This window comes from Saccopteryx leptura, chromosome 1 (assembly GCF_036850995.1).
Source record: "Saccopteryx leptura isolate mSacLep1 chromosome 1, mSacLep1_pri_phased_curated, whole genome shotgun sequence".
In the NCBI taxonomy this organism is placed as follows: Eukaryota; Metazoa; Chordata; class Mammalia; order Chiroptera; family Emballonuridae; genus Saccopteryx; species Saccopteryx leptura.
Window position 1 is genome coordinate 162,523,413 of NC_089503.1, and position 15,690 is coordinate 162,539,102.

Consider the following 15,690-nt stretch of genomic DNA (forward strand, 5'->3'; position numbering starts at 1 on the left):
ATACCCAGGGGTTCAGATGTCTGATGAGCCCACATTTTAGGTGCTGCTCACACAGGTAACCCACAAGAGCTCTCCATGTAGACAGATGGACCGATAAGACCCTGGATGAGAGGGTCCCATACCAGGTGACATGCCCCCTGCAGGGACATGGATGAGAGGGTCCCATACCAGGGTGGCCAGCAGGTTATAGTGCAGTGCTCCCCCCACAGGCCTCTGCCCTACACTTCTGCTCACGTCCCATCACGCAGTGCTGACAGGTGACTCTGCGGTGACACAAGGGTGACACCAAGGCTGAGGCAGGCTGACTGGCAAACACACCTGTCTGAGGCAGCAGCTCTGACCAACTGAGGTCAAGGGTCTGAGGGCTCTGCCGTCCACCCACTCCAATTCCTTGTGTGCGTAGAACACTGAGACATTCAAGAACAGCCCAGATGCCTGACCAGGCGGTGGCGCAGTGGATAGAGCATCAGACTGGGATGCGGAAAGACCCAGGTTCAAGACCCCGAGGTCGCCAGTTTGAGCGTGGGCTCATCTGGTTTGAGCAAAAGCTCACCAGCGTGGACCCAAGGTCGCTGGCTCGAGCAAGGGGTCACTCGGTCTGCTGAAGGCCCACAGTCAAGGCACATATGAGAAAGCAATCAATGAACAACTAAGGTGTCGCAACGAAAAACTGATGATTGATGCTTCTCATCTCTCTCCATTCCTGTCTATCCCTCTCTGTCTCTGTAAAAAAAAAAAAAAAAAAAAAAAGAGCCCAGAGCCTGACCTGTGGTGGTGCAGCAGATAAAGCATCGATCAGGAATGCTGGGTCACTGGTTCAAAATGCCAGGCTTGCCCGGTTCAAGGCACATAGGAGAAGCAACTTACTATGAGTTCACGCTTCCCACTCCTCCCACTTTTCTCTCTCCTCAGTCATTAAAAGAAAAAAAAGAGCAGCCCAGAAACGCAGGACAAACATGTTCTCCAGACAGTGAAAGTCAAGGCTCCTTCTGTCCACTAAGCTCATGCTCACTGCATCTAGGTTCCTGCTGACACCAGATTAAACCCACTGTTCCTTCATGGTGTTTCCCTCTCCTGGCCAGCGAGCACTGGTCATTCCGTTCTCACTGAGGAGACACCAGCTGCCCCGTGACCACGAATGTGTCCTTCATGTCCTGTGCCTTTCGGGGTATAGGACCCTCAGGCTGCTCTGTAAGACGACTGGCAGAGGGATGGGGGAGGAGGAAAGGTCTTCCAGGGGAGGGGCCACTCTCCTCTCTCACTTGTGAAGGTTTAGTCACCCAAGAGCCTGGAAGACAGAGGCCTCGGAGACAGATGTCCAGGTCTGCCAACAATCACTTATTTAGGGATTTTTACTAGTCTACAGGAGGTGGCCTGTCTACCCTCAGACAACACCCCATACCAGAAAAGCATGAGGCTCAGAAACTCACAAAGGGGAAGGGATGACAGAGGCCCCTTCGGCAGACCTGTCCTAGAATGGTCCACGGGCTCAGTGTTTTGGAGTTAAATTTAAATTTAGCTGCAGCTAGGCCCTGGCCGGTTGGCTCAGCGGTAGAGCGTCGGCCTAGCGTGCGGAGGACCCGGGTTCGATTCCCGGCCAGGGCACATAGGAGAAGCGCCCGTTTGCTTCTCCACCCCTCCGCCGCGCTTTCCTCTCTGTCTCTCTCTTCCCCTCCCGCAGCCAAGGCTCCATTGGAGCAAAGATGGCCCGGGCGCTGGGGATGGCTCTGTGGCCTCTGCCTCAGGCGCTAGAGTGGCTCTGGTCGCAATATGGCGACGCCCAGGATGGGCAGAGCATCGCCCCCTGGTGGGCAGAGCGCCGCCCCATGGTGGGCGTGCCGGGTGGATCCCGGTCGGGCGCATGCGGGAGTCTGTCTGACTGTCTCTCCCCGTTTCCAGCTTCAGAAAAATGAAAAAAAAAAAAAAAAAAATTTAGCTGCAGCTAAAAAAGGCAAACAGAAGTAGGAGGCATCTCCTTTCATGTGGAGACGTGAACAGCCTCCCCTCCTGCCCGACAGTGATGCAGCCGGCCGAGGTGCACAAGGGCCGCTGACAAGATGGGACACTGGTCCTCAGGCCACGGGGCAGTGCTCCAAGGGCACTGATGTCCTCCTGTGCTCCAGGCAGACCCATGAGAAAAGGAGCTACCTGTCCAGTGCTCATGCGCCCGATGAGAAGGTGTGGATGGACCAGAAGCACGAACACGCCAGTCCAATCTCTTCTGGGCAACGTGGACGCAGCCATAGGAGGCTCGCTCTCTAGTTCTCGTGAAATGCTGGATGAGCAGCTACAAAGAATACATTCACCTGCCACTTGCATGAAAACTACAGATATTCAGCAAAGTCAAGAGTGGTTCTGAAAAGTTCTGTCTCTAGATAGTTGCTGAGCACAGAGCAGCCTGTGACCCTCAGGCTGGGCCTGTCCTCGGTGTCAGGCAGAGTACCCCCGCCCCAACAACACGCCTACAACCAGGCTCAGCGTTTGGTGACAATAGGCTTCAGGAGACCTGGAACTGAGTTGTGAAACTGATGCACCATCAGTGGCTCTGCACAGAGGCTACAGAAACACATTATAAACACGTGGGTTGAGGAATTCTACTTCGAGTTTAGGTTTTTTACCAACTTGATCTATTTTAAAATATTTGGTCATTTCTGTCACAGCCTGTGCATGGGGCTGGATGCTCCGACAGGCAGGGAGAAAGGAATGGCCACGCCCTTTCCTGCAGTCCGCGGGCCTGTGTGCAGCAGCCTCCACACTCCCTGCCCTGGTGCTGTCCATGCACGAAACAAGCAGTCCCTGAGGCTAACCAGCATCCTCTCTCCTTACAACAGGGACAATGCTATTATTGCTAGACGTAGACCCAGGTTTTAAACATGGGAAAACTCCCAGGTCAGCTCCAGGACCACACTTCACACTGTCTCCGTGACCCAAGGCTCTCTGCATCCATCTTTCTACGGAAGGGCTTCCCTCGCAGGCGCTGCTCCCCAGGTGTAGTGGGTGGCAGGCTGACCAGGGGCAACTGTCCTGGCTAGTACCCCACAACGCTCTGAAGAGAAACTTGTTCTCTGGCATCGGCGGCTCTCAGAGCCCACTTGACGTGGCCCCACAGCTGCAGTCTCAGTGTGTGCGCCCACTCTGCGTGCCGGGGTCCCATGCGGGTGATGCCCCTCCCCAAGAGAAGCTCCTGGCTGCAGTTCCCATCACTGTCATCGCCTCCTGTTCCTCCTTTGCCTTTTGGGTCATCACGTCTCCTCTTCATTTCCCTGTCTCTGACCTGCATTCTGAAGATTTCTCCATGTCGTTTTCCAATCCACTAGCTTCCTCTTCAGCTGTGGAGATGAGCTGTGTCCTCTGACAGCCTCCACGCGGCAGGCGAACAGAGCGCTTAACAGATGAGGAACCATTCACAGAGCCGCACACACACAACCCCTGTGATGAAAATCTGAACAGGAAGCCTTTGTTTCTTGTTTCTATTTTGGACTGTTTCCTAGAGATAGATTTCTTTAAGTGAAAATTCTGGATCAGTTTGGGGGCTTTTGATAGTTTGACTATTTGCTGCCCCAAAAAAGGAAGTGTTTTTGCATTGCCAACAGTAAAAAACAGACAGCCCATTTCACTGCACTCTCACCTAAATAAAAGTGGGCATTATCTTTCCAAAATCTGTGCCAATTTTGGTTGGTAAAAAAATGTTACTTGACTCTAATTCTAGTGTTTTGTGTGTGTGTCTTTATTTATTTATTTACTTTCAAAGATTTTACCGGTTGATTTTACAGAGAGGAGGGTTGGGTGACGAGAAGTAGTTGCTTCATTCCAACTGCTCATTGGTTGCTTGTCCTATGTGCCTCAACCGGGCAAGCCCGGGTTTTGAACGAGAGACCTCAGCATTCCAGGTTGACGTTCTGTCCACTGCATCACCACAGGCCAGGCAGTCTAAGTTCCAGTTCTGAAACTAGTGAGTTTGCACACTTTCCCTCAAGCTGTGAAGTAGCTGTGCGTCTGGAAAGTTTTCTAATAATCACTTCTAGTAATCACTGTCTAAATCAAGTTTCTTCCTTGAAGCTCAGTTGTGGGCTGCAGTGAAAACATGTTTTTAGGACTTAAGTTCTGAAATAAGTATTTGTTGCTGCTAGTTTAGCAAAGCCTCTCTGTAAGCTGCCTGGCCGGTCCCTTCAGCCAAGAACTCTAAGAGATACGAGCATGCCTGAAGGAAAGAGAGGGGCAGGCTGCCTCCCAGCCCCCTTGGGTCCCTGTCATCCCACCTCATGACACCTTCCCAGGACCCCAGGGACCCCACACGTCACACTCCCAGGAAGAGTGTCTGCCAGGTGTGCCTACTGGGGATCACTGGGGAGCTTCGACAGCACAGATTCAAGGGCTTCCCACCTCCACTAGCACAACCTCAACTCAGAATCTGGAGGGGGGCCACAAAGTCTGACCACGTACAATGAGCAGTGACTGCTACTGACCAATCTGAAGAAGAAGAATGCAGAAGCTGCCCCTGTTGGGCAGTGATCACTGCAAACAGCTCAGCTGCAGGTCCCAGCATCCATACCTGCCGGGCCCCGTCTAGCCTCCAGAAGGGATTCCTGAGCTGCCCACACAGCAGTTCATGTATTTTAGTCCAGCAACTTCGGCAACCTCTTGGACCCGTGTACCTGGAGAACCTGGTTTTCTTCCTGTGTCTCACTCACGTGAGACAAAGCTGAGAGGTCAGCTCTCGTCACCTGTCCCCTCAGAGTGGCCAAAGAATCAGAGTTTAGCTTCTCTTCCTAAAAGAGAATCCAAGTTTCCCCCAGCTAACACTCTAAACCCAGGGCAAAGCTCTAAAGGTGTCTGCCACCACCTGGTCAGTCCCCCCCAAATCTGCATGGATTCGCAAACTGAGCGTTAACAAGGCAAAGACAACAATGAACTCCAGGATCATCTTCTCCTAAGGAATTCTAATAGCACCAGCAATTAGCCTCTGATGGGCACTTCTGAGAAGCTATGAGCCTTGAAGGCCACGCCCCATGGCCGGTCCACAGAGCAGGTCCCTCAGGGGCATCATTGCACAGCCCCACATGGTCTTGCCCAGCCTCCAGAGCAGGCTCTGGGAGAGACGGGCTGCTCGAGACTGGAAGAGAAAAGCAGATGGGGACACAGGGACAGCCATTTCAGACCTTCTTCAGAGAGCACGCTGATCAGAACAGGGGACGACGGAATGGCAGGGGAGAGCTCCCTCCTCCCTTCACAGTGCTGTCCCAAGTGAGCACACACATCCTCCCAGAGCCAGTGAGCTGGGAAATGCTGGTGCTCACACAACACTTACAGTGGAGGCCCACCAGCTGCCTTTATAAATAAAGTTTTATTGGAACGCAGCCACGCCCACGTGCTGGCGTCTCACCCGTGGCTGTGTTTCCAGCATGGCAACAGAATCAAGCACTTACGACTGTGTGACCCTGACCTGGACCAGCATGTGACAAGCTAGAGGCTCGTCTCTCCCTGACACACAGTGCTGGGGACAGGCAGGAACGTCCCCCCATCATTGGCAAGGAGCTGCACGGGACACTGGAGGAGGGAGACCCTGGCCTCCGTGCCAAGACAGCCCACGATGCATCAGTGTGGCTATGTGGGCTACGTGTGCCCCTCCCCTCACACCCAGGTAAGTAATACTGCAAAGATTCAGAACCGTAACTAGAGCTGTAAGCTCCAGAACTATGTGAAGTATTTTTGTCTGAGCTATGAATTTGCTGATAGGTTTTTAAAATGTCCCTCCTTTCTTCCCAGAAGCCAAGACCACTGGTGGATTTTAAGGTGTGAGAACACAAAAACTAGAAAGCGTGAAGTCACGTGCTCTTGCAAGCTTGCCCTGTGTTCAGGCACGTGTGAGCCTTCCTGTGTCCACAGGGTTATGTGGGGATGTGAAACCGTGGTTTCCTGCAGAAGGGATTCACGGTGCAAAGCAGCTGCTATCTGACTCCTGAACTTGCCCAGCGGGAGCTGCACCGGTGTGGAGACAACTCTACACCATACAGGCTCCGCCGTACAATGCTGTCCAATGACCCCGTCAGTGCTGCAACCTGGCACCCAAGGACAAATCTGTAGGCGCCCTTTGCTGGAAAACCTGCACATCCCACCGGAGCTCTCCCCTCAGCCGCAGGGCCAGGACACGGCGTGAGCTGCCTGCGCCCAGGCCAGCTGCAGCCATACCACCAGCAGTGGAAAGAACACTGACTGAGGAAAAGCTCAGGCAGGCCCTCCCCCACCCCACAGACTGACAACTTTGACCATCAGACCTGAGCCCTCCTGCCTGAAGATGACCTTTCAAGGCTGTCATCATGGGAACGAAGGGTCCCAAGGACACACAGGGTGAAAAATGATCCTTTTCTTAAGGATGGCATTAGTTGGTCTTGGACATGTTTAAAACAAACAAACGAAACGTAGGAAAAATACCAGCAGGGAATTCAGCAGAATGTTAAACAGTAATTTCTTCTCAGTGTCTGACAATTCCTTCCTGTTCTTACAGTACAGAGAATCCCCTTTACAACAGTTTTCTCACACCTCCAGCCTCTACTACCCTGAAATGAAATCCACAGATTTAAAACTTAGCTAAAATCATGACAAATCTGTAAGGAGAAAAGACAAAGTTGTTTTAAATATGTGTTTCACTCACATATCGTGGGCCCCATGGCCAGTTTCCTGCAAGCTCTGCCAGACTTGCTCTTGCAGAACCCCCCTCGGCCAAAGCACGTGTGTTCCACACAGACTCCGGTTTGGTTCTGGACTCGGACACAAGATAGGCGCTCACCTCTGCCATCCAGGGAGATGGCCGCCGCGTCTGTCACACAGGACATGAGCACGCGCGGCGGCGCTGCCCTGCCCGTGACCCTCACAGGACCCCACAGTTTGTAACCTCCCCAGAAACGCTCCAATATGTGAAGCCACCCCCTCTGCACTCTGCTGTGTGCCATGCCCACTGTTCCCACCATGCTCCCACACCAGCATCTCTTCAGCAGGCCACAGTCACTAAAAACTAGCATCTTGCGGCCATGGGGCACAAGAGATGGGAGATGGGAGAGGACCTACTGATGAACCTTCCACATCCTTGGATGAGGAGTCACAGCAAAGCCCAAACAGACATGTGAAAATCAGTTTATTTTATCTTAAAAAGGTCCCTGACTGAAGCAGACTCACTGGCGCAATGGGACAACGGGTCCAAAAATCACAAGGTCTCAGGGGAACAGATGTGAGCTCTGCTGACTGAATCACCTTGGCAACAGCACGACCTAAAAATTAATTGAATCCTTAAAAGGAAGATGCCAAGAGAAACTGCTAGGACACTCTGGGCATGTGACCCTGGGGGGCGTGGGGTCGCCTGGAGGACACATCAGGCTACACGCAGGGGCTCAGCTGCCCATCACCCAGCCGCCCCCTTCCCCAACAGCCTCTCCTGTGAGCTGTGCCCACAGGCGCCAGGGCTGATGGACGGCCACCACTTAGCACTCTATCCCGAAGAGTCATGCTATTGCCACAGTCCTCAGGCTCCTCAGGACATCCTGCCTGGGACAAGCTGACCACCCTTTCTTATTGGGGTGAAGACGAAGAGGCTGAGGCAGGAACATCTATGTTTTGTTAGCCATTCACTTTCTCAAAAGAGAGGTTGGTTTGTTTATTTAGAGATTGTTACATGGAATACTGTGAGAAATGTTATTTTCTGTCTAAACAATAACTCACCTCTCATTTTTAAACTTAGCCAAACCGAGCTGTCTCTCAGGGCAGCTCGCCGGGACATACCTTACCATATTAGGCAGTCGGGCCAGAGCAGGAGACTCACAGCGCTGGGGTTTTACCTAAAAGGACAAGCACTGGGAGTGGGTGGAAACTCACCAGGCGCCCCTTGCACAGCAGGGGACTCCACAAGGTTCAGTGCCAGGAGTAAAGCTCGCATGAGCATGGTCAGGGCACCTGGCAGACGGCTGGAGCCGTGACAACTCTTTGGGGAGAAGCGGAGCTGTGGGAACACAGGCGAAACATTGGCGGGGGAGCCTCCTTGCAGTGCACAGACCTGCAGGACCCAGCAGGAGCAGGTGTTCCCAGGCTCCGAGCAAGTTGAGGACACAGCCCACTTGGCCTCCCCACCTCACCCAGGAGCCCCTCTCATACTCAATAAAGACTCCCCAGGTCTGTGTTCAGAATGCTGCCATGTGTTGGGGAGTGCATGCCCCCTGACTCACAAGCCATTCATGCTTTGTGGGTGAGCTCACAAATGACATCAAGTCACTGAATTCTAAGATCAGCAGAGCCTGACCTTCATCCAGATTTAGGAACCTACAGGTTTGGAGAATAATTAGCTTGCTCTCAGGCAGCTCGACTAATACATGCACTAAGTCACTGTGTGTCACATCTCTGAGGGGTTGGCCTGGCAGCAACCCCATTCACACAAGGGAGCAGAGGCCACAGGGCCAAGCGTGGTTGGCTGGAGTCCAGCCCCTGGGCTGCAGCTCTGTGAGCTTGCTCTTGTGCCTGTCCCAACAGGGTGTCACCTGAGACACAAAGCAGACGCAAGACCTAGCAGAGAGTTGTGCGACAGCCAGATGAGGAGCACAGCTGTGACCTGGACGTCCTGAACCCATATGGACCTCAGTTCTCATCTTTAAAATGGGAAGCTGAACATATGGTCCCTGGGATTTCTCCTAGGTCTGAGAGCTCGCCCACGATGCCAGCCCAGAGCAGGACCATGCTTGTACATGCGGCCGAGAAGCCAGCTCTCAGAGCCACTGCCCAGGTGCAGGAGTGTTGGTCCCTCTCAGGGCACCAGTGCCGGGGAAGAGTAGGGGCAGAGGCCAAGTCAGCATCCACACCAGCTATCCAACACAAGGGCAGTCCTGGGCTTCCCTGGGCTCCAGCCTCAAGCAAGGTCTGCAGAGAGGTCGCAGTTTTGCCTCAGAGGTCAAGACACCCGCTGTCCTGCACCTGCAGGAAATACAGAAAGCCACCACCACTTCTGCCCCGTGTCTGACTCTGTCGTGGGACACAGAAGCTGTGTTGTGTTCTCAGGGCCAACGCCAGCGTCCTCAGACAAACAGTTCTGCCTGGACCTCAGTTTCCTCAACTGTAAAATGAGGCCCTTGCCCTGGCTGTCTCTAAATCCCCAAAGCTGAGAGATGAGTGACTCTCCTGCTGTGAAGTGGGCTCCCCGACAGTCTCTTCAACACAGCATGCCAGCCAGCGAGCTCACCACCCTCCATCCTGCTGGCCACGTGCGCCCCCTAGTGACGAATTCAGTTGCAGGACAAACCTACAGAGGAGCCCTGGAGGGACCCTCTAGCTTAAACCCATTGTTGAGCAAAAGGTCAGCTGGCCAAAGACACGGCACAGCAGACACACACACACTCTTCCTGAATACACACACCTTCTCAGGTATGACCGGAATAACCTCCCTCATGTTAGGATTCAGGTTCAGTTTCTTTTTCACTTATCACAACAGGGAGACAGATTGTCACACAGCTGACGGGGACAATGAACCAGACTGGCTGCAAACACACCTGTCAAAGGTGCTAGGACATCAAACTGCATCCATACTGCTGGTCTCGGGGGTTCATGAACTTAACAACAGGGATGGGTTTGACAAAACCATGCACTAGGTTGGCTGCAGCAACGTCTCCCCTTCTAAGCCTCACTCCTTGCTGTCCCCCTGACAGCAGGCCGCCAACAGGGCTGCTGTGCTGGTCATAGACAGCGTTGCCTTTACTTCCTTAAACTCAGAGACACGACCCAGCAACCCTCACAGAGGACAGAGGGGGCAGAAAGTCCCACAGCCCTGTGGGGAGTGCAGAGGGCAGAGAAACAGCTGCTCAAGAGTGCGCCACCCAGACAACAGGCCAGCGCCGCCCGCCTGGTCCCCGCCCCCATGCCAGTCACTCACCCGCCCTTCCTTCAACTCCTCAGAGCCGTCGGCTTCATCCTCCTGGAGAGGAAGGAGGAAGGAAAACAGGAGGGTCACCATCACAGATGTCCTGGACCACAGCAGCCCCTGCTGCCCACAATGTACCCTGCATGGCACACGGCTGACAGCTCGGAACCAAGCCTGCCATCCCAGCAGCAATGGCGCCTGGCTGGAGGGACCTAACCACCTTCCTCCACCTCTGTTGACAGCTACAGCCAACTCAGTCCTGCAGCTGAGAGATAGTTACCAGAGACAGGTCCCCAGAGACACTGCCAGTTCTGGTCTCACTGAACAACTGCTTGTTGGGGACCAGGGGTTGGATTTTTAAAAGGTCCACGTGGCAGAGCTGAGTGAGGTGAGAACACAAATGAGCAAGAGCCCGGCCATGCTGGTGGCAGTGGGCCCTGGGCTGCAGCTTTGGCTCCAAAGCCGGACTTCTCCTGCGGCCTGTTACCCCCCCTTTCTTCCCTAAAGGGCAAATGCAGTCAGATGTGCCTCCCTGTGCTGCACACTGGGCCCACGACCATGTGGGGGAGGAGCCCTTGGCTGTGAGCCTCCCAGGGGGAATGGGAAAAACAGTGGAACTGCAAGCTCATTTCCAGGCTGTAAATGCAGGTTTTCACTCATGCCTGCTGTTTACTGAGTTACGTGCCAGTGCCACTGCAGCTCGGGCCCCGCGGACGCCCAGCTCCTGTCCCTCCTTTCTCCCCACCGACACTTCCTGACCACCCGCCCCTTCATGCCCCGTGTGGGACCTTCTCAGAGTTCAACACAGAGGGCAACCGGGCACTGGGACAGGTGCTAGCAATACTGCCACTTACGTCCTTCGTCCAGAAGTTGATGCCCGTGCCTCTCCGCCGCTCCCTGGGCCGCCTCCTCTCACGCACGGACAGCCCGCCAGGGGACAGGTCATCCACACCTGCTTCCTCCCTCTCTGGCCAGAGACAAAACAAGGAATGAGCATCAGGCGCCGGGCAAGCACGGGGAAGCCACGTTTCCGGAAGCCCTACGCACCGTCTCTGTCCATTTCCTTTGTCTCTGAACTCTCAGTGTCGGGCCTGCTTGTCCGCAACCGATGGCAGCTGGTGTGCAGGGCAGGCCCCGAGGTGGATGGGGACACCGTGGTTGTGGGCTTGTCTGGCTGAGCCGCACACCTCAGGCGCCGATACCCAGGCTGCAGAGTCCATAGGATGAGAAGTTAGAGGTCAAGTCCAACCACGCACATGCTCAGGTTTGCTAAAAACTGGCTTCTCTATAATAAGAGGACCACCAGGAGGTGCTCAGCAAACACCACTGAGCTGAAGGAGCTAAGTTTTCACTAGAAAGGAGACAGTGTCTGGGCTCCTGTGCTGACACTGGAATTACCCCTGCATAGGCAAAGGGCACTGGGCAGCGCTGATGTTTAGTAAAACTCTTTTGATTCTGGGATGAAAATAAGAAGGATAACAACTTTTAGGATAGAATGCAGGGAAGGAAGGTCCCACAGGAAATGCCAAAGCTCGGCGCGTCTGGGAGCAGAGATCACATGGAGCCCCCGCCTGGGGCTCCCCTCCCCCAGTTCGCCACAGCCGGGCTTATTGAGCTGTGACGAGAATTTCCATTTCCCCTGGGTCAGGACAGACAGGACCTGATAACAGGCCTCAACTTGGTTTATCAAAGGTGCAGAGAGGGAGAAGTTCTCACTGCATGTGCAGATTGTACACTTTTGTGTTTTATACGACAACAGAAGCAATAAAACACAGGAAGCTTTGGAGTCGGACAGAACTTGGTTCAAACTCTGGCTTCAGTATCTACTGGCTGTGCGGCATGAGCACGTTACACTTCTGAGCCTCAGGGAGCTTATGTGGGAGGGAGGGGCACCACCTCCCAAGGGTTTGTGAGGTTAAACGCAACAAGCATGGGGGTGCTGGGAACAGAGCCCAGAAGGACGGACCTCAGCGCAGCTGCTAAGGGACAGACCCTCAGGTAGCTCCATGCAGGGGGGCTTCCTCCTTCTGTCACTGTGGTGACGCCAGGAGACATGACTGGCCGGGACACTTCTGAGAGGGAAAGGGAGTGGTACTGATCACTAGTGATAATAGTGTCCCGGACCGTCTCAGGGAGACCAGGCTACACCCACACCCTGACCACTATGTCTGCTGGAGGAGACCAAGTCAGATGCTCACCCCAGCAGTGACCCCTACGCATGGGGTTGAGGGCTTTGCAGAATTTAGAGAACATACTGAGGGTGAGGGCAGGGCTGTGGAGCCTGTCTGCCCACATCCAGACCCTCCTTAGCCATGTCCCTGTGCACAGTACTGGGCAGGTATCCTCTCTGCGCCTCAAGTCCCTCACATTCAAAGTTGGAGCAATAACATCGACCTTAAGGGTTAAGGATTAAACAAATTAACCCATGTGCGATAGTTAAAATAATGCCTGATATAAAGAAAGTACTTGGTAAATGCTTACATTTCTATTTGCATTTTACACTATCACCTCTTCTCAGAAGACATTTATTCTTTAAAGAATAGATTTCATTAAGTTAACTACACTTACTGTGATTATTGTGCAATACATATACACATCAAATGATCATGCTGCACCCCTATTACTAACACAGTGGTACACATCAGTTAAATTTCACTAAAACTGGAAATCAATCCGTTTTCCCAGAGGAAAGAGTGACCTCTGACTGATCCCACTGCACCCCTGGGCCACACAAAGCTTGGCAACAAGGACAGACATGGGCAGTGTTCCCTGGGATCTGCCTACCGAGAAGCAGCCCAGCACACCCATGCCCGGGGAGACTGCCCCTGCCCCCATTCCACCCCGCTCCAACATAGCACCTACGGCAGACCTGCTCACCTCCTCATCTGGCCCCCGGCCCCAGGGCTGGCGGTCCTCCCCAGGGCCCTTTGCAGGCACTGTGGAGGGCTCATGGCTCTCAGCTCGGCCCTCCAGCCCTTCGGTGCCCACTGGCTTCAGGCCAGGCTGGTCCTGCGCTTGCCGCTCCGCCTGTGACCGGCTGAAGGTCCTCTCTGCCTCCTGCAGGTCTGTCAGGGTGACTCCCTGGGGAGAGGGCACAGTCAGGGGAGACCACAGACCTAACACAACGAACTCCGAACGAAGTCAGCTCAGGTGACGCCGGCATGACACTAGGGCCTGGGTGTGCAGACGACCACTCATTTGCTCTGTCCTCGCCCCTCTGACCTGAGCTCCCACGCTCCTCATCGTACTGAACACTCACTCCCACAGCTGCCTGTCTTCAGTTGGGCCCGGGCTCCCAGGCAGTCCATCCCCGTGCCTTTCCTGTCAGCCCTGCCAGTGACTGGATCAGAAGCACCCTTCCTCCCGGGTTCCCCTCATTTATGACTGAACGTGACACATACAGCGTGAGCCCCTGTGAGTGTGCAGGCCAGGGTCTGGGTGCACTGGCCCAACCACGCAGCTGCTATCACACTCTAATGGCAGAACATTCTCAAGCCCTACAGGGACCTCCCAGCTGTCAGCAGGTGCCCAGGTGCATTACCAGGCCCGCCCTCGCTGCGCTGGCAGTATCAGAACCCCACTCCTTGTCGCCAGGTGACAGCCCTGCACGGGGTCCACATGGCACCTTGCTCACAGGTCACCAGCATGGGGTCTGGAGGCATCCAAGGACACGACAGGAGGCCACACTCACCTGCGTTGACCGCCGGGTCTGCCGCGCTTGCCTGGAGCGTGCTTTTCGTAGAGACTCGGCCTCCTCGTCTCGGACGGGAGTCAGATACGACCTGAGGAGGAGACAAGTGAGGCCCTGAAGAGGACGCCCCGAGGAGGACAAGGTGCCCGCATCCTCACGTGCCCTCCCAACCTCGGCAGAGTGAGGCCTGTGGAGAAGACGGGAAGGTGAGAGACAGGACAGTGCCAGTTCCTGGGTGAGCGTGGCTGGGCCATCTCTGTACACAGAGCAGTGTCTTCAGTTGGGGCTTCTCTACATGTTCATGTGAGACACTGGCCTCTAGTGACTTCTTATGACTGGCCAGGTCTGGAAACTAAGGTCACACAAGTTAATAGTTTTCTCCTTATCTATTTTCTATAAGAACTTGTGCAAGAATGGGTCATTTTCTCCTGAAATAATTGGAAGAGCTCACCAATGTAACCATGTAGATTTACAATGTTCTTTATGGAAAAGTTTGAAATGAGGGGTTAATTTTCTTTAATACACTTAGGCCTGTTTATATTTTCTGCTTCGGTAAACTGATTAAAAATGGGCAGATGCCTGACCAGGCGGTGGCGCAGTGGATAGAGCATCGGACTGGGATGCGGAAGACCCAGGTTCGAGATCCCGAGGTCCCCAGCTTGAGCATGTGCTCATCTGGTTTGAGCAAAAGCCCACCAGCTTGGACCCAAGGTCGCTGGCTCGAGCAAGGGGTTACTCGGTCTGCTGAAGGCCCGTGGTCAAGGCACATATGAGAAAGCAATCAATGAATAACTAAGGTGTCACAACAAAAAAATGATTGATGCTTCTCATCTCTCTCCGTTCCTGTCTGTCCCTGTCTATCCCTCTCTCTGATTCTGTCTCTGTAAAAAAAAAAAAAAAAAAAAAAGGGGCCGAGGACCTCAAGACATTTTCCCAAAGAAGACAGGCACACAGGTGGCCAACAGGTACATGAAAAGATGCTAAGAATCACTCATCATCAGGGAAATACAACTCAGAACCGCAATGAGGTTATCACCTCACACCTGTCAGAATGGCTGTTACCAAACCCAAGAAACACCAGGTGCTAATGAGAATGTGGAGACAAGAGACCCTCGTGCATTACGGGTGCAGCCACTGGAGAACACTATGAAGATTCCTCAAAACATTAAAAATAAAACTATGATAGCTGATCCAGCAATTCTACTTCTAGGTATTTATCCGAAGGAAATGAAACACAAACTCAAAGAGATATCTGCATCCCCATGTTCCCAGCAGCCTGACTTACAACAGCCAAGACATGGGAACAACCTAAGTGCCCACGATGGATGAGTGGATAAAGAAAATGTGGTGCATTGCCTGTAGTGAAACAGTGGATACAGCGCCAACCTGGAACACTGAGGTCGCCGGTTTGAAATCCTAGAAGGACTTGCTCAGTCAAGGTACACACGACAAGCAACAAGCAAGCAACGAACAACTAAAGTGAATCAATGATGAGTTGATACTTCCCACTCCCAGGTCACCGTAAAATCAATAAAATAAAATCTTATAAACAAAAAGAAGTATATCCCATAAAAAAAAGTGGTAACATACACAATGAAATGTTACTCAGACATAAAAAAACAAACCCCTGCTATTGTCACAACATGAATGAACCATGAGGGCATCTGCTAAGTGACATGAGTCAGACAGAGAAAGACTAGTATAATCTTACTTACATAGGGAATCTTAAAAAAAAATCCCAAACTCACAACACAGAGACAAGGCTGGTGGTTGCGAGAGGCGGAGCGGGGTGGGGTGGAGAGAATACATGGGTGCAGGGTCGGTCAGAAGGGAGACTTCCAGCTATAAACTCAGTCCTGGGACAGACGTACAGGGTGGTGACCAGAGTTAACGATACTGCACTGAGTATTTGCAAGATGTTAAGAGAACAAGGAGATCTTAAAAGTTCTCATAAGAAGAAAAAGTCTAACATGTGTGATAAGAGGTGATTATTTCACAATATATTCATCAAGTTGTTATGCTGCACACCCAAAACTAACAATGCTATGGGCCAATTACATCCCAATAGCAATAAAAATAAAGAGAAAGAGAAGACCACACCTCACGA

General features: G+C 53.0%; 1 protein-coding gene across 7 annotated transcripts in view; it reads right to left on the bottom strand.

Annotated features, from left to right (window-relative positions):
• Positions 1–15,690, bottom strand: part of PPP1R12B (protein phosphatase 1 regulatory subunit 12B) — a 98,998-nt gene that overhangs the window by 26,913 nt on the left and 56,395 nt on the right. For all 7 annotated transcript variants that reach the window (XM_066379436.1, XM_066379427.1, XM_066379410.1 and 4 more), the window contains 5 exons: positions 13,584–13,674; positions 12,770–12,973; positions 10,940–11,099; positions 10,747–10,859; positions 9,905–9,946 (listed from right to left, as the gene is read on the bottom strand). In XM_066379436.1, coding sequence (XP_066235533.1) covers positions 9,905–9,946; positions 10,747–10,859; positions 10,940–11,099; positions 12,770–12,973; positions 13,584–13,674 — 610 coding nt within the window. The remainder of the gene's footprint in view (positions 1–9,904; positions 9,947–10,746; positions 10,860–10,939; positions 11,100–12,769; positions 12,974–13,583; positions 13,675–15,690) is intronic.